The following is a 27979-nucleotide window of genomic DNA, read 5'->3' on the forward strand; positions in this document are numbered from 1 at the left end:
CCATGTGGTCACATGGCTCAGCATGCTAGTTTTATTTTTAACATCCAAAGTCACTTGATATACCTTTCTACTTGGGCTTGCTCTTTTGCCCCCCATTCTTGCCTTCTACTTATCCCTAATCACCTCACTTCAACCCAGCTGAGAAAAACCAAGAGAACAAGTGTCTTGGATATAATCACAGCGACTGTATGATCAAGGTAAGGCTTTACAAATAGGAAACAGTCTTGTTTTTTATTAATCAAAGCTTATGCTAATACTACACAGCCAAGCCTTAATCAAGGTTAAAATCTACAAAACAATCTCAGTAGCTAGAGTTAAAAAAAAAACCCTCACAGCCAAATTTTTCAAAAGCGTTCACTCATATTTTCCTATGTTAAGTATCCTCACACCTTCTTGTCAAACCGTTTTAAATGGTCTGTCTTGATTATCACTACAAACTTTTTTTTATTCCTGCTGACGATAGCTCATCCTAATTAATTAGCCTCTTAGAGTTAGTAGGGGAACTCCCACCTTTTCGTGTTCTCTGTATGTATATATATATCTCCTCACTATATGTTCCGTTCTATGCATCCATTATAGTGGGCTGTAGCCCACGAAAGCTTATGCTCAAATAAATTTGTTAGTCTCTAAGGTGCCACAAGTACTCCTGATTTTTTCACTCATGCTAGGTGGCCCTGCTTTTGGATGCTTGATGTGAGGTACCTTAGCCTAGATCCACAAAGACTTAGGCACTGCAAAGCTCAATGGTGCAATGCCTAACTTTTAGGTAACTTGCTGGGCAGTGGACTTCTCACCCTGTATGAGGGGTACAGGCTCCCTACACAGTGTATGGGGAGAGTTAGGTGCTTAAGAATGGGGTTCACAGCAGCCAGCAAGCTGAGTGGGTAGCTACCTCAGACAGCCAGTAGAAAATGCTGTGGAGAAGGGCTAGGCCTAACCAGTGTTAGACACAACGGAGGTTTTTGGGTGCCTATCTCTGCTCAGGGTTCACAGCCATGGAGATAGGCACCTAAGCAAGGTCATCTCTGTCTCAAGAATAAACAGAGAGACTTCCATGCTATCATAGCCAATAGCCTGGTGGTTAGAGTACTCACCTGGGATGTAAACCTGTTTTAAAATACTTGCTTTACCTGATTTGGAGCAGAGACTTGAACCTGAGTCTTCTGTATCCCCAGTGAGTGCCCTAGCCACCAGGTTATTCTCTGTCTCTCCTGTTCAAGCTGTCCACCTTGTATAAATAATTAAAACAGTTCATTGGAGCAGGGACTTAAGTCTCCAATGGCCTAGCTGAGTGCCTTAGCCACCTGGCTATCAAGTCAGTCTCTTTTTCTCTTTGGCCCAATTAATATTTAAATGTTTAACACAAAGTGGAACAGTTGCAACAGGGGAGAGAGACGTAGCCCCAGAATACCCAATAGCCTTGTGGTTGGGGCACTCCCCTGGGTGGTGGGAGACCCATTAAGTCCCTGCTCCAAACCAGGCAGGGTAGAGATTTGAAAACAGGTCTCCCATGTCCTGGGTGAGTGCCGTAAGCCTGAGCTTTTGGGTATTCTGGGACATACACATTTTTTGCCAATATTCCTGCTCTGGCTGCCTCAAGCCATCTGGGGGGCCTGAGCCAGTAAGCATGTTCTGAGAACCACCTGTGGAAATGTAGGCACCTAGTGGACTATACCACAGAAATAGTGACACCTAGGGAATTTAGGTGCCTCCGAGTTTAGGTGGCAGCTGAGCAGGGGATTTGAGGATCTCAGTGGTGCCTAAATGTTAGGTTTAGGCATCCCTTTGTGAATCTAGCCCCTCGTGCTTGATTTCTTATCACCACTGAAAATCAAGTATAAGATATCTCAAATTGGATTCCACATTATAGAGACGCCCTGTATCATTGAACACTTCTGAAAATATTGGTCTTAAGCTTCATTGTTTTTTTCTCATGATCTGTACAAAATATGAATATTTTTAAGGGATCAGAACAATTGCACCATTTCTTGAACAGTGCTGGTTAGGTGATGTGTGAATGGCAAAACACTTTTCCTTTCTAAAGGGTCAGATTCTGAATTCAGTTACCTTGTCGTAAATTGAGATTAGCTCAGTTTAAGTCAGTAGAGTTACAACACTAATTGAGATTAAAAAAATCCTCAAACCATCTCTAAATTGGAATTTTCATGAGGTTGCAGAAACAGACAGGTGAAGGGCCCTTTGGAGTTTCAAGCATTGTAATTTTCAAAGGGTTTTGAAAATGGAATTTTAGAAAACATCCAGATACATGAGGAGCTGGAGAAGCGTCAGGAATATTATTATTATTTATTTGTATTATTGTAGTGTCTAGGAGAGGACCAGGACCACATTGTGCTATGCTTTGTACATACAGAACAAAAAGACAGCCCTGTCCCAAAGCACTTAAAGTCTAAGTGTAAGACAAGAGAAAACAGACGGATACTGACTGACGGTGGAGTATAAAGAAACAATGAGACAATAGTATTTAAATAGACCAGGCAGACAGGACGGGAGAAGGGTATAACACACAAGCAGAGTGAGCAACGATGGTAGCAAAAATCATGTCACTTCCATGATTTTTTAGGAGGATGGGGCATCAGCTGAAAGGAAAGGGAGGGGAGAGTAAGAGGGAAAGATGTGGAGTGAAGCTGAGGTGAACAGATCCCAGAGGAGGGTTGGAGCAAACAGCCAATCAGCACAGGACAGAGAAAGTCAGAACATTCTGCAGTTTTGACTGGAATATCCAGGGGACCCAAAGTCTCTGCTTTAGCAGCTACTGCCCCTACAGGATAGAGTCTTTGGTTGACTCCTCTTTGCAGCTCACATGGAGCTGGGGAAGGGAGGCACTGCCTGGGTCCTAGTGCCCCCACAGTGAAAAGGAAGGTCTCCCCTAGTTCTGAATCCAGTAGGGTGTTTTGGGGACGGAAGGCACTGGCTGGGCCCATTTTACCCCTTCCTCAGAGAGCTGCAATACCTGCTTTGGCTGCTTCTAGTCCTATCAAGTAGAGACTCTGGCTGGCTCCTCTGTATGAGTAGCTTTGTGGAGCCTTGGAGCAAGCTGTTCATACGATTTATCCATTTTAGTTAGTTTTATTGGGAGACATTTCAATATCCATAATGCAAAGCCTCACATTTTTAGCCCAACTTAGATTCTAAAGGTAACATAATAAATATAGGCAAAGCCAGTAGCACCACCTGTAATTAGGGTTGGTTAACAGCGCATTTTCGATTAATAACTTTGCCAAACTTTAACTGTTTGGATCAAACTTTTCCATGCTGGTATTTGGCTTAGGATAAGTTTTGTGTGTGCATGTGTGTGTTTGTTTGTTTTGTTTCAGTCAAACCCATTCAGCCTCTTCCCTAGAAAAAAAGTTTAAAAAAATCTTGGTAATATTAGATTCATATAAATGTTAAAAAAAAATCTTATTGCTGTTTTATTGAGAAGCTCATGCCCCTGAATGCTGTAGAACAGGAATTTTAAATTTGACAGCGGGAGGTCACCCTGGTAGCAGAGGTGTGCCTTCTGTCATCCCTATATAATCTGCCAAAACTTGGTCAAGTTATAAGCCTCTGGAAAAAAAAGCAGTTTGCACACACTGGGGGCATGTCCGCACCAGAAACGCTACAGTGGCACAGATGCAGTGTGGCAGCTGTGTCTCTGTAGTGTAGCCACGTACTATAGAGACAGAAGGGTGTCAACAGAACAATTCTTCCATAAACCTAGCAGTGTCTACACTGGGGATGAAGTTGGTTTAACTACGTTGCACAGAACAAATATTTTCACAGTCCTCAGTAATGTAGTGAAGTCAACCTGACTTTGTAATGTAGACTAGGCCTCAGGGGTTTATTAGAGTTTGGGAGCATTATTTGCCAAAGATTCTATCTACACTGAGCATGTTCTATCCCCACAAAGCTCCTAATGTGTCACACATGTGGTAGTCCCACACAGCAACTGAGAATGTTGTATCCCATGCATTCTGGGGCTGACCAGGACTTTTTCTGCAACTGGTCCTTGCAGGCTGCGGGGGCTATTGTGGTGCCAGACAAGTAGTAAAGACCTCTATTCCTTTCATCACCATATACATTTTGACAGATTTCCATGTCTGCTTTTTGGGTTATGTCTCACCCTCTGGTCTCATTTTTGGACATGTACACATTTGTTGCAGCTGCCATTTTGAAGCTTTTTTATTTTTTATGGAGAATGTTAGAACTGCTTGAATGTGGTTTTTTCACATTTAGAGATACTTTAAAGGTTAGAAGAAAAAAGATTTTTTTTCAGAAGAAAATGGGCTTTTTACACACTTTAAATAAAGTTTAGTAAACAGAGGAATAAAGTGTTAAGACATAAATATGCCTTTCTACAGAAAAAATACTTTTAATGCAGTTTTGAAGTAAAGACATTAAATATTAGTAATAAAATATGTATTTTTAGAAATAACAATTGTTATGGATTTAGGTTGTTTTGAAATAAAGTCTGAAAAATAATGGTATGTTTTTTAAATAAAGGCATCAAATATTAGTACCAGAACATGCGTTTGTAGAGAAAATAAAGTGGGGTTGGATTAAACAAGACACAAAGTAAGAGAGGCTGTAGAACAGCTGAGAAAACCAAAAGCCTTCCAGCCTATTACAAGAAAGAGAGAGAGAGAGAGAGAAAGGAGAGAGGCTACAGAGAAAGTTTTAAAACAAGAAAGGAAGAAAAGCCTATGTCACTGCCCAAGCGGCAGAGAGAAGAGAAAAGTAGCTTATGCCTTTAGCTGTCACTAGCCAAAAGCCAGTAATTCCAGGACAGTCAGCATTGGACAAGCCACATCTGTTGCCTGAGCCAATCAGAAGCTATTCTTTAGACACGTCCTGAACCATTTTTAAGAACATACTTTTTTGCAAGAGCTTTTAAACTGGGAGTCTATAGGTTGTGATCATGACCTTTTGCAAGACACCTACAGACTCCAAGAAGCCTGAATTGCCTTTGGGTGCACTAGCATGTGTTCAGAAGAAACCCAAGCCAGGCAAGTTGTTTTGACTCCTATGGATTCCTAAAACTACCATGATTTTTTTCAAAATCATAACTCTGATAATATTGTTTTTCACCAGAAACACCTACAAGACCTCCTCATGGTAACTGGTAGTTGTCATTGTGTGTGTATATATATATATTTTTAAAGAAATATAATAAGGGGTTATCTGTTGATCAGATTTTAAAATTTTATACAGATGACTTAACAGAAAATGACCCCAGGGTGGTGTAGTTTGTAAAAGGAAAAAAAGTGGAGCATGTCCAGAGGTGTCCCAAACACATTTCAACATGATCAGACCTGTCTTTCATGTTGTGAGTTGGAAGATTTACAGTCTGGCTTTGATAAGCAGTTTAAAAAGCACCAGCTTTCTTTGCACACGGCTAAACATACTTGTAAGGGGTATCGCCTCTTAAAATGGTAGTGTCTTGGTAAAAAATACTACTTTTTATGTGCTGTTTTCAAAATGTTTACATAGGACTACTCAGGAGGAGGAAGGCCTATTTTCAGCCTGTAGGATTTGGCTGTTGAAGCATTTAAATCCACCAATAGATGCCCATAGGGTTTTTTAGTAGTATCCTTAAAAGCCTCCAAAAAGAATTGTGTCTTACCATGTACATTTGACGTGCCAGCGTGGCAATTTGCTGTTTATTTAGTGGGTTTTTTAAGAGAATCATGTATTTTATATTTCAATTAATTGTATGACTCTCTTTTCCCTGGAAAAAACACATTTTGCACAATGTACATAATATTTAGTTTCCTGAGGTGTATGTATTTTGTAAAGGCTTTCTTGATTTCATTGCTTTCAGAAGCAGATTCCATCAAGACATCTATAATCACCATATTCACTTTATTACTAGGAAATAAACATTAATTCTTAAGCATCAGGGGGTAGTTGTGTTAGTCTGTGAGGTTTTTTACCCATGAAAGCTTGTGCCCAAATAAATCTGTTAGTCTTTAAGATGCCATCGGACTCTTTGTTGTTTTTATTCATTCTTAAAAGTACCAGGTAAACCTTACAAAAATGTGATATAAGGAAATACATGTAACAGCTCTTCATACAACTGTTGCCAACAAGTCTAACACCTCACAATATTTCAGGCAGGCAAAACTGTCTATTACTATTTTCTAACAATTTTTTAAAAGAATTTTCCTGAATTTGAAAGGCCACAAAGCAAATAGGAAAAAGGATGGACAAATTAGATGTGATTCTGCGTAATAATCAATACCTTTTTGGCAAGGTTGTAAAATCTGCCTTGAGGGTTCTTTTATCGTAAATGACTTTCTGGGTATTTTAAAGAATTCTTGTCTCTACCAATCAGTGTTTTTTCATCCTCAGAATCCCATGCTGCTGTATCACAATCTCTTTTAGGTCTTCCCCTTCAGGATTCAAACAGTAGTCCTGCATGAGAGCTTTAAATTCCCAAAATTAATTTTCTCAGTATTCCCCAAGTTCAGCATGCTCCTCTTTACTTTTGTACAGGTCTTACCTCCGGCTAGTGTATACCTGTATGTTGTAGGCCCTGCAGATATAGACTCCACAATGTTCATCTGCTGGTATCTTGCCAGTCAGATCACCTAAATAATCCCCTAGGCATGGGTTCTACTCCCCTTCTTTACTCACAAAAATCACAGAATCAGTATAATAGTACAGACAACACTCCTGTAAACAATTTAACAGCCAGTAGAGCTCTAGCCTGACATAAGTGGAGGTGAAGCACAGTATGAACACGTGTTGCTGGAATGGGTGCACCAGAGTTCTGTTGCATACTTCCAGCACACTATGGCCATATCATCATCGATAAACTTGCACAATGACTCTTCATAATAAGACGAAAAGACGTACCTGATGAGTTTGTCGAGGTCTGTCAGTATACTGGTGTTAGACTTGTTCACTGGTCAAATTTTCCCTACAAGGAATTTAAAAACAGCTTTGAGATTTGTCCTTTTGCAGGGTTCTCTTTAATCTTGCTTAGATGTAAATGCATGACTTCTTTTCCATAGTACTCTGTAGCATACTGGGTTTTTTTCAACTCATCTGTATGCCAGTGAAGGAAACCAAAATCCTCTTGTTTATAGACTCATAGACTCATAGACTCTAGGACTGGAAGGGACCTCGAGAGGTCATCGAGTCCAGTCCCCTGCCCTCATGGCAAGACCAAATACTGTCTAGACCATCCCTGATAGACATTTATCTAACCTACTCTTAAATATCTCCAGCGATGGAGATTCCACAACTTCCCTAGGCAATCTATTCCAGTGTTTAACTACCCTGACAGTTAGGAACTTTTTCCTAATGTCCAACCTAAATCTCCCTTGCTGCAGTTTAAGCCCATTGCTTCTTGTTCTGTCATTGGAGGCTAAGGTGAACAAGTTTTCTCCCTCCTCCTGATGACACCCTTTTAGATACCTGAAAACTGATATCAGGTCCCCTCTCAGTCTTCTCTTTTCCAAACTAAACAAACCCAATTCCTTCAGCCTTCCTTCATAGGTCATGTTCTCAAGACCTTTAATCATTCTTGTTGCTCTTCTCTGGACCCTCTCCAATTTCTCCACATCTTTCTTGAAATGCGGTGCCCAGAACTGGACACAATACTCCAGTTGAGGCCTAACCAGCGCAGAGTAAAGCGGAAGAATGACTTCTCGTGTCTTGTTTACAACACACCTGTTAATGCATCCCAGAATCATGTTTGCTTTTTTTGCAACAGTATCACACTGTTGACTCATATTAAGCTTGTGGTCCACTATGACCCCTAGATCTCTTTCTGCCATACTCCTTCCTAGACAGTCTCTTCCCATTCTGTATGTGTGAAACTGATTGTTCCTTCCTAAGTGGAGCACTTTGCATTTATCTTTATTTATTTATTTATCTTTATTGAACTTCATCCTGTTTACCTCAGACCATTTCTCCAGTTTGTCCAGATCATTTTGAATTTTGACCCTGTCCTCCAGAGCAGTTGCAATCCCTCCCAGTTTGGTATCGTCCGCAAACTTAATAAGCGTACTTTCTATGCCAACATCTAAATCGTTGATGAAGATATTGAACAGAACCGGTCCCAAAACAGACCCCTGCGGAACCCCACTTGTTATACCTTTCCAGCAGGATTGGGAGCCATTAACAACTACTCTCTGAGTACGGTTATCCAGCCAGTTATGCACCCACCTTATAGTAGCCCCATCTAAATTGTACTTTCCTAGCTTATCTATAAGAATATCATGCGAAACTGTATCAAATGCCTTACTAAAGTCTAGGTATATCACATCCACCGCTTCTCCCTTATCCACAAGGCTCGTTATCCTATCAAAGAACGTTATCAGATTAGTTTGACACGATTTGTTCTTTACAAATCCATGCTGGCTATTCCCTATCACCTTACCACCTTCCAAGTGTTTGCAGATGATTTCTTTGATTACCTGCTCCATTATCTTCCCTGGCACAGAAGTTAAACTAACTGGTCTGTAGTTTCCTGGGTTGTTTTTATTTCCCTTTTTATAGATGGGAACTATATTTGCCCCCTTCCAGTCTTCTGGAATCTCCCCCGTCTCCCATGATTTCCCAAAGATAATAGCTAGAGGCTCAGATACCTCTTCCATTAACTCCTTGAGTATTCTAGGATGCATTCCATCAGGCCCTGGTGACTTGCAGGCATCTAACTTTTCTAAGTGATTTTTTACTTGCTCTTTCCTTATTTTCTCTTCTAAACCTACCCTCTTCCCGTAAGCATTCACTATACTAGACATTCCTTCAGACTTCTCAGTGAAGACCGAAACAAAGAAGTCATTAAGCATCTCTGCCATTTCCAAGTCTCCTGTTACTGTTACCCCCTCCTCATTGAGCAGTGGGCCTACCCTGTCCTTAGTCTTCCTCTTGCTTCTAATGTATTGATAAAAAGTCTTCTTGTTTCCCTTTATTCCCATAGCTAGTTTGAGTTCATTTTGTGCCTTTGCTTTTCTAATCTTGCCTCTGCATTCCTGTGTTATTTGCCTATATTCATCCTTTGTGATCTGACCTAGTTTCCATTTTTTATATGACGCCTTTTTATTTTGTAGGTCACGCAAGATCTCAAGGGTAAGCCAAGGTGGTCTTTTGCCACATTTTCTATCTTTCCTAACCATTGGAATAACTTGCTTTTGGGCCCTTAATAGCGTCCCTTTGAAAAACTGCCAACTTTCCTCAGTTGTTTTTCCCCTCAGTCTTAATTCCCATGGGACCTTACCTATCAGCTCTCTGAGCTTACCAAAATCCGCCTTCCTGAAATCCATTGTCTCTATTCTGCTGTACTCTCTTCTACCTTTCCTTAGAATTGCAAATTCTATGATTTCATGATCACTTTCACCCAAGCAAATTCTGCTTTCAAATTTTCAACAAGTTCCTCCCTATTGGTTAAAATCAAGTCTAGAACAGCTTCCCCCCTAGTAGCTTTTTCAACTTTCTGAAATAAAAAGTTGTCTGCAATGCAGTCCAGGAACTTATTGGATAGTCTGTGCCCCGCGGTGTTATTTTCCCAACATATATCTGGATAGTTGAAGTCCCCCATCACCACCAAATCTTGGGCTTTGGATGATTTTGTTAGTTGTTTGAAAAAAGCCTCATCCACCTCTTCCGCCTGATTAGGTGGCCTGTAGTAGACTCCCAGCATGACATCACCTGTGTTTTTTACCCCTTTTAGCCTAACCCAGAGACTCTCCACCCTTCCGTCTCCTATGTCCATCTCCACCTCAGTCCAAGTGTGTACATTTTTAATATATAAGGCAACACCTCCTCCCTTTTTCCCCTGTCTATCCTTCCTGAGCAAACTATACCCATCCACACCAACATTCCAGTCGTGTGTTTTATCCCACCAAGTTTCAGTAATGCCAATAATGTCATAGTTGTATTTATTTATTAGCACTTCCAGTTCTTCCTGCTTGTTACCCATACTTCTTGCATTTGTATAAAGGCATCTAAGATACTGGTTTGATCTTGCCTCCCAGCTTTGCCCTGACCCTCCTTCCTCTCTGCCATTATAGCCCGTGCTCCCTCCTGTTTCCAACCCATCTCCCAGGTCTTGTTCCCCACTTACCTGTGGGCTTTGCTCACCTGTCCCCGTCGAACCTAGTTTAAAGCCCTCCTTACTAGGTTAGCCAGTCTGTGCGCAAATAAGGCCTTTCCCCGCTTCGAAAGGTGAACGCCATCTGTTCCTAGCAGTCCTTCCTCAAATAGCATCCCGTGGTCGAGGAAGCCAAAGCCCTCCTGGCGACACCATCTTCGCAGCCAGGCATTCACCTCCACGATGCATCTGTTTCTGCCCGGACCCCTACCTTCAACAGGAAGAATCGAAGAGAATACCACCTGCGCTCCAAACTCCTTAACCCGTACTCCCAGAGCCCTGTAGTCACTCTTGATCTGCTCAGCGTCACACCTCGCAGTATCATTTGTGCCCACATGGATGAGTAGCATGGGATAGTAGTCAGAAGGCCGGATAATCCTCGACAATGCCTCTGTAACATCTCGGATACGGGCCCCTGGCAGGCAGCATACCTCCCGGGATGAACGGTCAGGGCGACAGATGGGTGTCTCCGTCCCCCTCAGCAGAGAGTCTCCAACCACCACTACCCTACGTTTCTTATCAGTGGTGGCAGCAGACCTCCCAGCCTTAGGGGTACGAGGCTTCACCCCCTTAACTGTTGGGGGTGATTTCTTCTCTCCTGTATCAAGAAGAGCATAATGGTTATCTTTTACCACAGCAGGAGGGTTCGCAGCAGCGGTGGAGCACTGCCTGCTGCTAGAAGTAACCAGCTGGCTGTGTCCACCCTGAGCCTCCTCCTCCACTGGTGTGTCAGATACACCCTCAGGCATCTCCTCCTTCACTGGAGTGTCAGTAGTCCTGTCAACTGGGACAGCACCATCAGCTGTCTCCACATGGATACTGTCCAGGAATTGCTCATGGACATAGATGTTCCTCAGCCTGGCCACCTCCTCCTGTAGCTCTCCCACCTGCTGCCTGAGAGATTCCACCAGTAGGCACCTTTCACATTGGATGCCACCCCCAGCCTGGATATCAGTAAGTGGAAATTGCAAATTACAGTCTTTGCAAGCCCACACCAGAATCTGGGTAAAAGCATCCATGCTTTGGCGCTCTGTCTGGCTACAGGCGCAGGTGGAGGAGACAGAAGCAGTGCTGGCACAGGTGTTGTGGGTCCTCCTCACCATTGTAAGCCTCCCTCTGTCAAACGCTCTCAAATTCCTGTCTACAGCTCCCTATCCGCTCCTCTCTGCTGTAAACAGAAAGGTTTTCGATGTGGCTCAGGTTATGGGTTCAGGGGACCAATGTCTGAGGTGCATTTTATGTTTAATGTTTCTGTCTGAGGTGCATTTTAATGTAGTTTGAAAACATTGTGTCAGAAGACCAATTAAAGTGCCAGACTTCATACATTTCAGTGATCTTGTACCCTTTGTCTAAAGCCTCCAGCAGCTCTATCGTGCACCATGTCCCCGCTACAGCCCTCTCCTCCTGCCTTTGCGTGCAGGGTTCCTTTCATCTTGTTTCTGCATAACAGGCACATAGGGGAATACTGTTTTACCATCAACTCTATATGGTAGGGCAAGGAACTGCAGGCTTCCTGGAGGGTACACTTTAACTTTGGCAATACCAATTGTGATGCTCTGACCTCAGGGGAACACCCAGCACCCCCACGTTCATCCTTGTAAAATGATTGTGTGATATCCAATGCAGAGTTTGTCACATTGGGTGTCTTCGGAAGGCTCATGATGTACTGAATGTTGTTACAGTGATGTTATATTCATTGTTGTTGCAGCAATGTTATAATAATGTTATAGGTTATAATATGTATATAGTCATGAGGCTGAAAATGTGTCTTCATGGTTTAAAAGAAGCCCAGGCAAAAACTCTCCAAGAGGAGAGAGGCAATTCATACCTCATCAGGGCATGTATGGGACAAACCCAGCCCAGCCTCACAGGAATAAAGGACGCTGGCCTAGGCAGCAACAAAGGATTTATTGGACTCTTGAGTGAGTTGCCCCCATTCCTTTGGTCAGTTTGGGACTGCGATGAGGTAATACTCACCTGACTCTAAAGGGGAGGGGCAAAGCCAAGAGGGGAGAAAAAACATGATAAAAGGGAGAGATGTTTGCCTCTCTCTTCCATCTATATCTATAGACACCACACTAAGTGACAGAAGTGCTGATCAAAGGGGAGAGCCTGGCTGAAGAGCAACCAGCGAGCCTATGGTGAGAAGCATCTAAGTTTGTAAGGGCACTGAAAGTGTTAAAATCAGCTTAGAATGTGTTTTGCTTTTATTTCATTTGACCAAATCTAACGTGTTATGTTTTGACTTATAATCACTTAAATCTATCTTTATAGTTAATAAATCTGTTTGTTTATTCTACCTGAAGCAGTGTGTTTGGTTTGAACTGTGTCAGAGATTCCCCTTGGGATAACAAGCCTGGTATATATCAATTTATTTGTTAAATCGACAAACTCATATAATCTTGCAGCGTCCAGCGGGCATAACTAGATATTGCAAGACGGAGGTTCCTAGGGTCGTGTCTGGGACCAGAGATATTGGCTAGTGTCATTCAGTTGCACAATCCAAGGAGCAGCTCACATGCCAGAGGCTGTGCGTGAACAGCCCAGGAGTGGGGTTTCTCACAGCAGAGCAGGCTGGCTCCCAGAGTTGAGGATTGGAGTGACCTAGCAGATCACCAGTCCAGATAACACCAGAGGGGAACATCACACCAATGGACTGTCTGAGATCTCCAAAATCCTCCCACATGATGACAGGGTGCCCCACAGGATGCTTCTTAGTATTGTTAACAAAAAGGCAGAAGATGGTAAAATGATAGTAATTTGTTTCCTGGGCTGCAGTTTGTAATACAGACAGATAGCGTTTGGTCTACCTCTGAAAGTAGGACAAGAAGCAATAAGCTTAAATTGCAACAAGGGCAATTTAGGTTGGACATCAAGAAAAACTTCCTGTCAGGGTGGTTAAGCTCTGGAATAACTTGCTTAGGGAGGTTGTGGAATTGCCATCTTTGGAGATTTTTAAGAGCAGGTTAGACAAACACCTGTCAGGGACGGTCTAGATAATACTTAGTCCTGCCATGAGTGCAGAGGACTGGACTAGATGACCTTCCAGTCCTACGATTAAGATGCATCACTTTAAAAATAAGCAAACACTATTTTTGAAATGCTAGGGTAATATATCTTAAACATTTTTTCCTGCTAAATCTCCACAAAACATCCCTTAGATTATAAAGATTAACAACATTTAGATTTTTAAACATTTCAGAAAGAAAGGGTGTGGGGAAGAAATAGCATTCTTATCTCTTAAAAATGTTATACATATTCTATAAAGTATCTAATGCTTTCTTTACAGTTTACAAGTAATACATTTTAGAGCAGTTTTTCTCTGGCAAATCTTTAAAAAGCAAGTAAACACTTTTAAAAAAAGGCTAGTATATTATACAAAACCTTCTATGTACAGTGTCAGTCTTTTCATTCGTTTAAAGAGATGCTTTTCTTTTTTTAAACAGGCCAATGGTCCATAACCACACCCCTTGGTACACTGTAATTGGTTCCAAAAAACACAGTTTTAGAACATGTGTAAAGAATAGCTTCTGACTGACTCAAGCAAGAGGTGTGGCTTGTCCAGGGTTGACTGTCCTGAAATTACTAGCATTTGACTAGGGGGAAGCTAAAGGGGTAAACTGATTTTCTTTTCTCTCTGGCGCTTGGTCAGGGACACAGGCTTTTCTTCCTTTCCTGCAATTTAAAACTCTCTGCAGCCACTCTCACTTGATTTTCTCTCTCTTTCTATAACAGGCTGAAAGGCTTTTTCTTTTCTCAGCCGTTCTATAGGCTCTCTCACTTAATGTGTTTAACCCAACCCCAACTTTATTTTTTTTAAAAACAAAGATGTTCTGTAACTAATATTTAAAGCCTTTATTTCAAAAACTGTATAAAAATATTTCTCTCTAAACAGGCCTGTTAACACTTTATTTCTGTTTGCTAAACTATTTAAAGTGTATAGAAAGCTTTTCTTCTGAGGAAAAAAAAAAGTCTTTTATTCTAACCTTTAAAACGTCTCAAAATGTGGAAAATACCCAAGCAGTCCTAATGTTTCCCATTAAAAAATAAAAAACATTTTCAAAATGGTCACCACATCATGCATGTAAATGTCCAGAAATGAGATCAGAGGACAGGACATAAACCAAAAGGGGACATGGCAACCTGTCAGTGTATTTGGGGGTGGAATGTACGGAGCTCTTTACTACTCAGGCACCTGAACTGAGATCAGGGAGTCTTTCTCTTCTGTGCTCTCAGTGCCCTGGCAATGCCCAAGCAGCATGTCAGACAAGGAGCGCACAGCCTGTCTCTAATGAGAAGTGAGGAACAGAGGTGGGGCTGGAAGTAATAGGAGTAGAAGGGAACCAGGGCATAAGCTGAGTGGAAGGGATAATAGGGGCTGTGCTAACATGGACAATAGCTGGGGATAGGAAATGGGAACCAAGGAAGAACAGGCATCAAAGGAGAGAATAAAGAGGACTAGAGACAGGGATGGAAGCTGGGGTATAGGGGCAAAAGGGTCTATAACATTCAGGAGAACTCTCCTCTCCAGAACCTCTAACTGAACCCAGAATTTCTGGATCACTGCATTCCTTTGCTGTCTAGAAATAGCTAGCTGTGACTCCTACTGACAAAATCTGTCTCATCCTTTTTGTGCCTGGTTCACGCAGAGCCTGCTATTGTTCTCATTCCATTTTTTCATGTGGTCGAGGTCTGTGCTTTGGGTCTAAGGAAAGGAAAGGAATTTGGTTTTCATTTTTTAAAACAGCTTACTTAGAAATTACTGTCTCCGTTCTGGAGTTAGCTGCTCCTTTGTGGTCTCCTCAAGGGTGCCCCTTTAAGTCTTACACCTCCAGCCTTCACTGTATGGGCAGATATCACAACACTCTCCCTCCAAACCAGCAGCTGAGGCTTGCAGTGCCTCTACTTCAGTGATTGTTCTAGCAGGTTTAACCTTAGTCCAGCCCTGGCTATTTGTTCTCTCTCAGGGTTACCAGGGGCCAGCCAGCTTTCACAGAGCACAGTACATTTATTTTAGGAAAAAGCATTACAGACGACACATCATAAAATGATGTCTACCCTCGCTAGTTGCAGCTTCTCTTGCTCTGTCTGTAGATTCTTCTCTGTTAATATCTTCCAGATGGAGACCCTGGCAGGTTCCTGTCCTTTAAACCCTTCCAGCAAGGTTTGCTTTTTGTGTATCGCCTCATGTCAGTTTTTGGTTCAAAATGAGGGACTTAGCTAGTTTAGGCTGACCGTTTATATCAGGGGAGGCCAAACTATGGCATGCGGGAGGTGAGCAGAGAATCCAGCCCATCAGGGATTTCAGTCTGGCCTGTGGGATTGGCAGCCGTATGGCGCAATGGGGCTGAGGCAGGCTCCCTGCCTGCCCTGGAAGCAGCTGGCACCATGTCCCTGTGGCCCCTGGGAGGGGGTGGAGGCAGAGAGCTCTATGTGCTGCCTTTGCCTGTAGGCACCATCCCCCACAGCTCTCATTAGCCAGGAACAGGGAACCACAGCGAATGGGAGCTTCAGGGGTGGTATCTGCAGGTAGGGCAGTGCACAGCAGAGCCACATGCCTCAGTCTACCCCCAGGAGCCAGTGCCGGATGTGCTGGCCACTTCCAGGAGCAGTACAGGGCCAGGGCAGGCAGGGAGCCTGCCTTAGCCCTGCTGCATATTGCTGCCACCCCAGAGTCACTCACAGTAAGCAGCACCAGGCCAGAGCCCACACCCTGAACCCATCCTACACCCTGATCCCCTGAGCCCCCTCCTGCACCCCAAACCCCTACCCCAGCCCTACATTCATAGAATATCAGGGCTGGAAGGGACCTCAGGAGGTCATCTAGTCCAACCCCCTGCTCAAAGCAGGACCAATCCCCAGACAGATTTTTGCCCCAGCTCCCTAAATGGCCCCCTCAAGGATTGAACTCACAACCCTGGGTTTAGTAGGGCAATGCTCAAACCACTGAGCTATCCCTCCTGATTGCCTTCTCTGGGCTTTGGCCACTTTGAGATGCTGGTGAGGCAACCCAGGCCCACCCACTACTCAGGGTCCCAAAGCAGGGACCCTATAAATAACCCCAAGCTGTTTCCACTTCTCATGTAGCCCTTTCCTTTTCACCATTCCCTCAGGACCTCTCCCCATACCACTTTCCCTGCAGAGTTTCACTGCCTTACAGTCCTTCTTCCCACTTCTGATGTCAACCAGCAACTGATACACATCTGCTCAGGCCCTGCAGCCCCTTTTAACTGAGCCTGCTGCACTCTGATTGGCTGCCTCCCTGCAGCCCCTCCAGGCAGGCCTGACCGACCCATCTTCACTGCTCCTTTTCTGGGGTGAGGTGTGGTTGAACCAAGAGGCTTCCAGCAGAGGGCCTCAGAGTGCCTCGTACACCCTGTCATACAAACTTTATTTTGACTGTTCAGAATTGATGATCATGCTATAAGTTTTTGGAAAGATCATTTTCTCTTAATTTGCCATCAGATTTCAGATGATAGTGCTGCACTTTTATTCAAAAGAGAATTTTCATAAGATTTTACAGTAAGATCTTGGATTTGACATATGAGCTCAATGTCTTAAGTTATCAGTGATCCACACATAGCTAACACAGCAAACAAATGTACCACTTTTGGTCCATCAACTAAAGCTGATTTAATTTAGGATAAATGCAGTAAAAATAAATCATAATTCATTTATAAACTATGTGTTATTGACAGGAGCAGCGCCAGCGTTTTTGCCTCCCTAGGCAGGGGTCCTTCCACGCTCCTGGTCGGCAGCAATTCGGCAGCGGGGGGCCCTTCCGTGCTCCCGGTCTTCGGGGCACTTCAGCGGTGGGTCCCGGAGCGAGTGAAGGACCTGCCGCAGAATTGCCACCAAAGATCCGGAGTGCGGAAGGACCCCCCACCGCCGAATTGCCGCCGAAGACATGGAGCGCAGAAGGACCCCCCGCCGCTGAATTGTCGCCGAGGGCCGCAAAACACCGCCCTCCCAAATCCTGGTGCCCTAGGCGACTGCCTAGGTCACCTAAATGGAAGCGCCGGCTCTAATTATTGACACTAAATAGACTTGTTCCAGAGACAGGCAACTCTGCTGCTAAAATAGCAGCTGTATATTTGTCAACCCTTCTTGGTTTACTGTCATGACAATTTAAAAATAAACATTATTTACCACAGTAGACAGAACATTGCCACTGACACACATCCTCTCACTCCATTTTAGTTTGAGCATGGTTCAAGTAAACTTTTAATTTTTTATTCCTCTCTTCTGTAATTATTTGCCAGTTGGAGGGAAGCTGAGAAATAAAGCTCATTTTAAATGTTAAGTATAGTTAGGTTTAGAAAACTGCATCCTTATTTAACTGTGTCCTTATTAAGTGTGCCTTAGAAATTTTTCTTTGGACTTTAATGACAAAAAAAGTTTTATATCCTGTTAGCATTTCAGAGCTGATATAGCTACTGGAGAATGAGCTGAGATCTATTGCGCCTTGGGTATCAGCAACAACATCATCAGCTACTGTCTGAATATGGAACTTCTTTTTACTAATAAAATGATGTACAAGGAGAGGGAGAAAAACACCTTGAAAGTTTCTGGTGGAGTCTGTGGCTAAATTATAAAAAATCCTTTTTTGTCTTGTAAATTGAAAAAAATTGATATTCACTGAAAGATGTGTAAAATAATTGTTCTGATAGAAAAGCACAAAAATTAGGGAAGGGCCCAAATTAAAACACAGATCCGATTCAGTTCCATTTCTTCAATGAAAACATCTTACACCAATTTTTCACACCAGCGTCTTTGATGGAATTCTGATTTGCCCTAGTACAAGTGAGAGCAAGATCACGCCCAGAAATGTTCCAAAAAGAACTTTCTGTGTTGGTGGTGGACAGGATGAGACCTGCATAGGTTATTATTGACATTGATGCTTATGTGCTTTGGTCCCCATTCAGATATATATGTATCTATCAATTACTCCTGTCCTGGATTTAGTCTCCAAGTGGAAAGCATTGTTCATATGTTTGTTTTTATTGGTGTATAACACTGATCCTCCTGTGACCTTATGCAAGTCATGGCTGAGACTATTTTCAGAGGTTACAGTTGCAGCGAAATATGACATGAATTACCATAGCAGTGCTGCTGCCAGTGAGAAATAAATGAGTTTGTGTCTCTTGCTCCTGTGAGCACTTCAAATATAGATAACACTAAATCCCAAGAAAGAAACATCTCATCTTCTATAATATGTGAATCTAGGAACTGCCAAACTGGATCAGACCACTGGTCCACCTGTTCCAGTACCAGATGCTTCCAAGGAAGATACAGGAAACTCCATAATGGACAATTACAGAATAATCTGCTGTAAAGTGGTCTGTGCACCACCTGTAGCACCCTCTTGTGTCAGGCTGTGATGTTGCAAGGAGCCCCTGTCTCTGGCACCTCCTGGAGGCCATCTCTCTCTCATCAGGTCTTCTGGGGCTCAGCCCTCCAGCCAAGTTCAGTACCCTTTCAGAACAACAAAAAGGTCCAAATGAAAATCCTAACAATCCAAAGTAATAATTCTTTTTCAGCCCCTCTTGGGCTAAACTAATGGCTTGTTCTTTCACAGCAGGATTCCCAGTCCTACCTCCCTCCTCCAGGGACTCTGGCAGTTTACCTCTGGGGGTCTCCCTGTTCCCACTTACAAACTCTATCCCAGGACTTCTCCCCCAGGAGACTAACCCGCTCCCTGTGGGTTTCTTCTATTCATCATGGGCCTAACTCAGGACTTCCTCCACAGGAGTCTACTCTGCTCCCCTGGGGTTTCTTTACCAGATCTTGCTCTCTCCATCTTGCTTCCTTCCCCAAAGCCAGTTTCCACCTGTAGGTCTCTGGTCTGGAGACTTACCCCAGCTCTCTTCTCAGAGGCTAGTGAGAAGAGCTCTGCCACTGTCTCCATTCTCCAGGGATCTTGACAATTATCTTGGGGTTCTCACTGTCAGCTCCAAGCCCTCCTTCAGGGCTTGGCCCCATAGTGGCCTACCCTGCTTCCTATGTGTATGGGGACTCTTGGTCCCTTATTAAAATTCAGTCATGGGGGTGCTGGTTGGCTAGCTCCCAGTTCCAAAAGAAAGGGGAAGGGTTGATGGGAAATCAGTACCAATGGTGGAGGCCAGTGCTCCAGGTCAGCTGGATTGACAGAGCGGGCAGACTAATGAGGGAGTCAGGAGGCCAGGGGCATCCTGTCCTGTGTGTGAGCTGAAATCGCCTGAAACAGAGTGGGGCTGAGCTAAGGAGAGAGCAGGAGCCCGAGCTGAGCTGGGGAGCAGAGCCCCACCAGCCAGAGAAAGCCAGAAAAGCAGCCCAGAGAGCAGGTCAGTGCTGGGAGTGAAGCTGCAACAACCAGAGCCAGAGGGGCCAGAGGAGCAGCCCAGGGAGCTGCACTGAAGGCAGAGCAGCAGCAGTGTTGAGGCAGGCTGGGGCTGGGGCTGAGGCAGGAGATGGAGCAGTCCATAGCTGGGTGCAGTGAGCAGCTGGGGAGACTGAGGGGGGACCATGGACAACGGGCCCAGTGCAGGGAGATGCCCCCAGCCAAGAAGCCTTGCAGGATAGACTTAGAGGGGGGATCATAATCCTGATGGGGCAGGGGAAATGCTGGGAAGAAGGGTCTTGCCACCTAAATCCTGAGAGCGTGTGGCCACCGCCAGAGTAAGTGTCCGACCCGCAGCATCCCTGCAGCACAGCCAGGGCCTGAGAAGTAGGCCTGGGACATGTGAGGAACAGACTGTGAACTTCTTTTACATTCCTGCAACACTGTTTGTGGTTCCCCTGTGCCCCCAGAGTAGGGGTGCTGAGAGCCATTGAACCAAACTAAACCCTGTATGTAATGGAAACCACTTCCAGACAGGGAGTGCTGCAGCAGTCCCCTCAATCCTAGTTCCAGCACCTATGGCAGGGTGATGTGTTTTCCTTTAACTTTTCCCATTTTTTCCTTCTTTTTTTTTAAATTAGTTGCTGTTTAATAAATTGTATTTGCTTTGAACTGTATGCAATGATCAGTGGGTCAGGGAAGCATCCAGTGCAGAGAGAGCACCCCGGAGTGGGGACACCTCAGCCCCTGCCCTAAGTGACCACAGCAAGGTTGAGGGTCAAGCCCCCCAGGAATTCTGGGCCCAACCTTGCTGGGGTTATGAGGACTCCACCACACAGGAGAGTGGACGGGAAGCCCTTGAGGTCAGGCAGGCTTCTGGGTAAAGGGAGTAGGAGCGAGGACTCAGATCCTTCCCCTAGCCCATTTCGCCAGGATAGTGCATAAGCTAGGAAAGTTCCCCACAATAGTAGGACCAGTCCCCTGCTTACATAATGGCTCACTTCCAGCCTACAGTAGCTGCATCACTTCTCCTAACAGAACTCCTTTCTCCACACCCCCCTTCCTTCTCAGCAACCTTTCCTTTATACTGTTCTAGCTGCCTTTGCATCTAGCTCAGCTGCTCCATTACTAATTAGCTAAAAGGGCACCACCTGGAGCACCTGGTGGCTTTCAGTTGTAGCCCACAGGGTTGTCATGGGCCAGTTAGGCCCTAATCCTTCTGAAGGGCCATTGGCCCGTGACATCTGCCAATGAGGGAAATATTTTGTCTTCACTTTTGCAGGAATGTAAAGATATTAATAAACTACACCTAAATTTATAAATCTGCTAAAACTGGCTCTTTCCCTGTGTGCCGACACAGATTGGGTAAACAAGATTAATGATTCAGAAAGTAAGTTGATCACAAGGCAGAGAGTCAAGAATGAATTTTTTCTCCTAGCATGCAGTGTTGGTTTCACCTCTCTGAATCAACAGCTATTGGTCACTGCCAGAGACAACAACAGACTAGTTCTGTGCTGAAGATCCCATGAGAGTTGAGAATCTAAGCTGAAGAGGTGTTGAGGGACCAGGGCTGAGGGCCAAATTTTACTGTGGTTGTATGTACTGTAGTGACTATAGATCCCACCAAGCAGTGTCCTATCTAGATCAATTTCCTTTTCTTAGTATTTTTATTGATTCCCTCTTGCTAATTGTGAAAATGCTACTTCTTTGTGGGGAAGGACACAAACTACAGGATTCAAAGCATGTGGGTGAAGCAGCATTATGTATCATTTCTTCCCACAGAGCCTGAGCTTACTTTCTATGAGGCATCTGCTGTTCTTGGGGATAGGATGGTAGAACTTGCGTTTCTTGCATAGTAATACAAAACACTAACATCTCAGCACCAGCACTGGTTGTATGGGTGATCAACCACAGTATTTGCCCTGAGCCGCAATTTCCATGGGGCAATGGACCGCTGTGCCGCTCAGTTTTCATAATTTGTATTTATTATTTATTTATTTGTTTGTTTGTTTATTATGGCTCAGTGGGGATGCTGAAAACATTTTCCACCTTGGACAGCCAAAAGGCTAGCACTACTCTTGAGGGGCACTGTCACCATTGTATTTGTTTAGTTTACTGAAACCCAGAAGTCTTCATTATTTGACTAATTATTTGCATTTTTTCCTCAGAGACAAACAAGACAGTCTGCCGGAATTATGGTAGGTGCTTTTGGGAAGGAAGTGATTTCCTTGTAAGACGCTACCAATAAAATTGTCCATATCCTTTTCTTCATCCTGACAACATAAAAGGTCACCCCACTTTGTATATTTTTTGTTGTGTATTGAAGGAAAAGGAGAAGGGAACTGTTTATAGATTTAACTACAGTTCCTCCTGATCATTGGCTTTTTCCCTACCCAAATGAAATATAGGGCTGAACCAGGTTGAAATGTAGTCTTGTGGCTAGAGCAGGGGAAGTCCTGCATTCTCTTCCTGTCTCAGCAACTTCCTTGGGACAAGTCATTGACATCAATGGGGCCTGTTTGTGCTTGGCATTAGTCTTTGTATTTCAGTTGCCCCATCTGTAAAAGGGCATAATAATAGCTGACTCCTAGAATTATTTTCATGCTCCATTAATTGTCTGCAAGGCACTTTGAAAACTGTTCTGGAAAGGTCTTATGCAAATACAAATAATTATTTTTATATAACTAAATTCATTTAATTTACAGCTGTGAGATTAACTGAAAGCACAATCATAAAAGAAAGGTAGATAAGCAGCTCATTTCATACAAAACTAGTACCCTGGTAACCTGCTTGGTTTTTCTACGTTCTAAAAAATAAAGCAAGACTGAGCAAAAGCAGCCATGATTAGGCATATCAGAAATGTCAAATATGGCCTTCCTTGGTTTCGCTGGAAGATTTATGGTAGAGCTCAAATATATACTGTGAACCTTCTCACACCTTACCTCCAACTGATTGGAATTTAATAAACAACTCTGTTACTGATGCACAAGGAGGACTAGAATGCAGCTGACTCTTTCAGAGCTGTGCTGCTCCACTGGACTAACAAGAGTAAGGAGCAGTAATGGCTTATTTACATTGCCATTATTAACAGATATGACTCTGATACACCCAAGGACCAGATCTGATATGTAAGCAGGTGTCATTTTTATGTAATCACTTTTCAGACTAGAACAACATTTTAGATTTGGCATATAGGAGTCAAGCAACTTCGGTCTGTGGTCAATATGCTTCTTTAGGCAATAACTGTGTTTTCTTTTTGTCTTCTCTTATCTATGATGTTCATAGGGCAGGGCTCAGAAAACCAGTCCTGGACAGCACACGCACTGTGAGAAATGTTTCAACAGGCAATGCCAAGTCCCAATCGAGCTCACCATCTCCTGCTTAGTGATCAACTGCCATTCACGCTGTGGGGCTGCCTTTCATATGTGTAAACAGGAAGAACACCAACTCCTATGTCCCCTAGAGCAGGTCTCATGCCTCAATGCAGTTTATGGCTGCCCTTTCTCCATGGCCCGTTTTAAGCTGGCAAAGCACCTTCAAGTCTGTCCAGCCAGTGTTGTCCACTGCTCTATGGAATGGAATCGCTGGCCAAATATAGACTCAGAAACCATTCTACATAAGAACATTATGAAGGAGCCACATAATGAGCAGTGTCTGGATACAGCTCTAGCCCTCAGAGATCAGAAGATTCTTTTTAGGACTCTGAAAATGGTCGAGCTGTTTCCAGAATGGAGAGAAGATGATAAAATGGAAGAACCAATAGCTGGAGCTGCGGGTTTGGAAGAAGGAGCCATTGGAGGAATAGCATGTGATTCTAAAGAAGCTGATGATCAAGTTGCTGAGCTTACCCAACAGGAGCGTGAGGATTTGGCAAAGGATAAGAAGGGGATGGATCTAGTAAGTTACAAAGCCTGGGAGAACATGTTTAGCAAAGAGCTTTCAGCATTGAAGGCAACAGACTTTTCAGCAAACTCAGAAAAAAAGGAAGGGGATAGCTACAAGAAAACAGGACAGATTCTTTGTGATGGCAACCCCAAAGAGAAGACAAAGGAAGCAGCTATTGTGGAAGAACCAAAAGAAAACAAAAATAATCAAGTGATTACAGGTGCAGAAAAGACAGGTTTGGCTCCTTGGCAAGATGGAATCCTGGAGAGGTTGAAAAAAGAAGTTAACGTAGGGGATTATAACATGTACCTGGTGCATCATGGGAGAATGCTCATCCATTTTGGTCAGCTAGCTGCTTGCACACCAAGAGAGAAAGACTTTGTGTATGGGAACTTGGAGGCTCATGAGGTGAAGACTGTGTGCACCTTCAAAGTGCCAGTTAGCTATCGTGGCAAAAGAGCACGAGTTGGAGATGCCTTGGCATACAAGATAGCAACAATGGATAAGTCAGTGGATACTTCAGATTTGCAAATAAGCCTTGAGGAATTTCCTAAATCAGATACAGCCAGAAGTACACTATTGTGTGCATTGGAAAAGGAACTGAAAGGTCATGAGATCTCGGAAGCAAAGAATATTGATGGACTGTTCATGGATTTTGGGACACAAACATACAACTTTCAGGTGGAACCCTTCTCCTCTAGAGCTGTTCTAGCAGATGTTCTGGATATAAAAAGCCCACCAGAACTCCATGTAGAGCTTCATACTGAGTGTGTTACTAGAAGACATAACAAAAGCTGCTCAGCCTTCACATTTACTTGCAATCACTTCTTCAGGAGGGATGAGTTTCCTTCACATTTCAAGAATGTTCATGCTGATATCCAGTCCTGCCTAAATGGATGGTTCCAACATCGTTGTCCACTTGCCTACTTGGGATGTACTTTTGTTCAAAACCGCTTCTACCCTGCTAGTCGTAAAGCAAAGATTATCTACAGCCAGCATCTTGATACATTTGCTATTAAACCAGAGGTTGACCCTGTGCTCTCTGAAATACAGAAATGCAATTTTACAAGAAGTAATCAAGGAAAAAATAAAGAATCCCTGAGCAGCCTTCCATTGGAACTTTTACAGTATATTGCTGGGTTCTTGGACAGCTTCAGCTTGTCTCAGCTGTCCCAAGTGTCTGTACTGATGAGGGATATTTGTGCCACTCTACTTCAAGAGAGAGGGATGGTCCTTCTGCTGTGGGAGAAAAAAAGATATTCCCATGGAGGTACTTCATGGAGAGCTCGCAAAAAGGCAAGTGACAGTGGTGTTTGGGAAACAAAAGATATTTGCAGGATCGTCTAATTAAAAATATAACACAAGACGTGACTCTGTTTGATGTGAACTGAGCTTTCCTGACACTTAAAGGTCACAGAGAACTTTTTAGAAATTAGACTTGTATCTCTTTTGGGTTGTGTACAGTGTTAAAGATAGCCTGAAATGACCACATCCTATTTCATAAGGCAAAAGTAAAATACTTGCAAGTAACTGTGACTGTGAAGGGAGCCCAGATTTTCACATCAACTCCTAATGTTTTCACTGATTGGTAATTTACAGGGTTTTCATGAAAATTTGCTTTGTTGGGACTTGGCTGCATAAAGTATCAAGCATGGGATAGGAAGCCCTTCACTTCTAAGTTTAAACCTTTGGGCTTGTCTATACAGTATGTTAGTGTGCACCAGCTGGGATGTAAATTCTAATGGACACCAGCTTGTTGCACACTAACTGGCCAGTGTGAAACCTGCTGGTGCGCACTAAGGGTATGGCTACATTTGGAATTTCAAAGCGCTGCCGCGGCAGCGCTTTGAAGTGTGAGTGTAGTCAGAGCGGCAGCGCTGGGAGAGAGCTCTCCCAGTGCTGCATGTAAACCACATCCCTTACGGGTGTAGCGTGCAGCGCTGGGAGCCGCGCTCCCAGCGCTGCTGCCCTGATTACACTGACACTTTACAGCGCTGTATCTTGCAGCGCTCAAGGGGGTGTTTTTTCACACCCCAGTTGCAGCGCTGTAAAGTGTGAGTGTAGCCAAGGCCTAAAAGTTCTCTCATGTGCATTAATGTATTTCTGTTTGAAACGAGATTACATCAGAGTGCCCTAGGGAACTTCAGTGTGTGTCCCAACAGGGTCCACATGAGCCAATTAGTGTGCAAGCATGCTGGTGCGCATTAGAATTTATGCCCCTCTGCTGCACATTAACACATTGTGCAGACAAGCCCTTTAATATGACTATACATACACAAGGTCATACAAGAAGAGACAAAGAGTGTGGGTCACATAGGATGGAGGATTGCATCTTGAAAAGCAGTGACTCTGAAAAGGACTTAGGCGTAAAAGTAAATAACCAAATGAAGATGAGCACTCAGCTTAAAGCTCTGTCCAAAAAGCTAATGTGAACTTTGGATGTATAAAAAAGGAAATCTCGAGTAGAAATAGGGATGTTATATTACTTATGTATATGTCAAGCAGGGGACAACCATCACATTGTTTCCAGTAGCACTGTGTCCATGTCTGGTGTCTGTGCTTCAAAAAGGACCTCAAAAATGGGTGAGGGTTTAGCGAAGAACCGCAAAAAGGTTTAAAGATCTGACTTTGAGTGAGAGGCGTAGGGAGCTCAGTCTGTTAAGGTTAAGAGGTGACTTGATCATTGCCTATAACAAGTACCTATATGGGGAGAAGATATGTAAAAGCTGAGGGCTTTTTAATCTAGCATAATGAAATCAAACAGCTGGAAGTTGAAGCTAGCCAAATGCAAATTGGAATTAGATTAGAAATAAGTTACAATATTTTAATAGCTGGGAATCAACCAGTGGAAGAACTTACCGAGTGATGTAGTGGATTCTGCTTGATCATTTGAAATCTTTAAATCACAAGTCACAAGTTATGGGCTTTATGCAGAACAGGGTGACCAGATGCTAACAGTAAAATATCAGGACCAGTGCAGGGGGAGCGCCTTTTTAATTGTTACACTTACCTGTCCGGGTCTTTGGTGGCAATTCGGCGGAGGGTCCTTCAATTGCTGGCAGTCTTCGGCAGGATTTCGGCAGAGGGTAATAACTCTTGCTGCCAAAGACAGAAGCACTCACCACCGAATTGCCGCCGAAAACCCAGATGGGTGAGTGTAACAAAAAAACAAAAGCCAAAAAAAATGCCCGAAACAAAATATCGGGACAAATGGCATCCCAACCGTACTTCAGTTGGGACGTGGGACAAACTGCTCAAAATCGGGACAGTCCCAATTTTGTCGGGACGTCCGGTCACCCTACTGCAGAAATTACTGTGTGAAATTTTATAGCAATGCAGGGCAGATTAGACGATCACAGTGGTCCCTTTTGGACTTAAAAATCTGTGAATCTATTAATAGAATTCCTCTCTCACTTCTCAAGGTGAGAAGTGAGGGAAATTGGTGAAGGAGCGCAAGGTTTGGGGATGGGACCTCACACTGCTGCTATTCTGCTGCTCTTGGACTGTTGATAGAGGACATAAGTTTACAGAGTTGTCAGTCTGGCACATTTCACCAGCACTTCACTAACAAATACAGGGAAAGAGGGTGATCTTTTAAACCACCTTTTCTCCCTTCCAGTTCTAGGCTGATCAGGGGCCAAAGCAGCCCTGGTATAGTTTAGGCAGGCAGGAACCTGCTTTTAATTACAATTCATTCTCAGGTGCTTCCTATGGGCGGCTAAGAATTTAGCACTGTCCCAGAATTTCCATACTGCTGTGTTGTGACTCTGCTCCGGCCACCTCAGGACCACTGCCAGGAGCCACCGAGCTGCGGCTGCTCCCAGCACCCCCAAGACTGCTGCTCAGGCAGTTTCCAGGGCCAGCTGCACTGGCCACTGCTCAGGCAGTCCCTGGGGCCAGCTGCTTGGACGGCTCTGGGATCAGCCACACTAGCTGCTGCAGAAGTCCTGGAAGTTGCAGGAAGTCACAGAATCAGCGACTTCTGTGACCTCTGTGACAAACATGGAGCCCTATGTATAATATCTAGTAATATGCTGTATACTACTACTATCATTTATGTATTGGCTAATACTTCACCTATTTGGATTTCTGTTACACATAACTTTAACTCTGAAGTTCTTAGATTTATAATGCTTGGTTTTGGAATAATTATAACATTGATCTAATGTTTTTTAACCTATAAGTTATTCATGTACACTCTCAACCTCACTTTACTTTTTCTTTGGGATACGTAGTTATGTATTTACACAAAGAGAGATGTTATAAGACAGTGTATATAAAGACATAGGACGATTGTCCACTGTTACACCAATCCTATGCTATCATGACTCCATTAGTCAGTCCAATCAATTAAGAGTATTGACAGTCCATTGTAATATTAGAACATTGATGTGTTTGTAAAACCTCTTTGCATTTTAATTAACGTTCTAGTCTTCTCTCCTTTATTCCCATATACTAGATCTGGCAGTTTAGCAACCTGTTCTCTCCCGTTAACAACTGGCAGTTCAGTGACGTTCCCTCCATGTCTGAACACCTGAAGATTTGTCCGTTCTATGATGTGGAGCACAAGAAGGATCCATTCTTGCTGGCCAGCATGCATGGACCCCGAAAGCGGGCTCAAGATAGCTTGGTCTCAACCTTCAGGCATGGATCCTGAATACATCCTCCTAGCT

General features: G+C 43.6%; 2 protein-coding genes across 4 annotated transcripts in view; one reads left to right on the forward strand and one right to left on the reverse strand.

Moving 5' to 3' along the window:
• The first annotated feature begins 84 nt into the window (after positions 1 to 84).
• FBXO40 (F-box protein 40) lies at positions 85 to 27976 on the forward strand. 3 transcript variants are annotated; one of them, XM_030535312.1, is made up of 5 exons: positions 85 to 197; positions 15222 to 15266; positions 21590 to 21619; positions 22707 to 24602; positions 27766 to 27976. In XM_030535312.1, exons 1-5 carry the CDS (start codon positions 189 to 191, stop codon positions 27961 to 27963), a joined length of 2178 nt encoding a protein of 725 aa, XP_030391172.1. In that variant the 5' UTR covers positions 85 to 188; the 3' UTR covers positions 27964 to 27976. The 3 variants fall into 3 exon arrangements, with proteins under 3 accessions (XP_030391172.1, XP_030391178.1, XP_030391189.1); XM_030535318.1 differs by lacking the exon at positions 15222 to 15266; XM_030535329.1 differs by lacking the exons at positions 15222 to 15266; positions 21590 to 21619.
• The window catches only part of VAMP1 (vesicle associated membrane protein 1), a 92979-nt gene continuing 81970 nt past the window's right edge, over positions 16971 to 27979 (reverse strand). Inside the window, exon 7 of the mRNA XM_030535357.1 lies at positions 16971 to 18577. The gene's annotated coding sequence lies outside the window, so the exon portion shown is untranslated. The remainder of the gene's footprint in view (positions 18578 to 27979) is intronic.

Source organism: Gopherus evgoodei, chromosome 1 (genome assembly GCF_007399415.2).
Source record: "Gopherus evgoodei ecotype Sinaloan lineage chromosome 1, rGopEvg1_v1.p, whole genome shotgun sequence".
Taxonomy (NCBI): Eukaryota; Metazoa; Chordata; order Testudines; family Testudinidae; genus Gopherus; species Gopherus evgoodei.

Bases quoted from the DNA above. Each gene is read 5' to 3' on its own strand.
- FBXO40 (XM_030535312.1), top strand. The intron at 15,267-21,589 runs GTTTGCTTTTTG...TTTTTTCCTCAG, and splicing joins CTTTAAACCCTTCCAGCAAG to AGACAAACAAGACAGTCTGC. The intron at 21,620-22,706 runs GTAGGTGCTTTT...TGATGTTCATAG, and splicing joins GACAGTCTGCCGGAATTATG to GGCAGGGCTCAGAAAACCAG.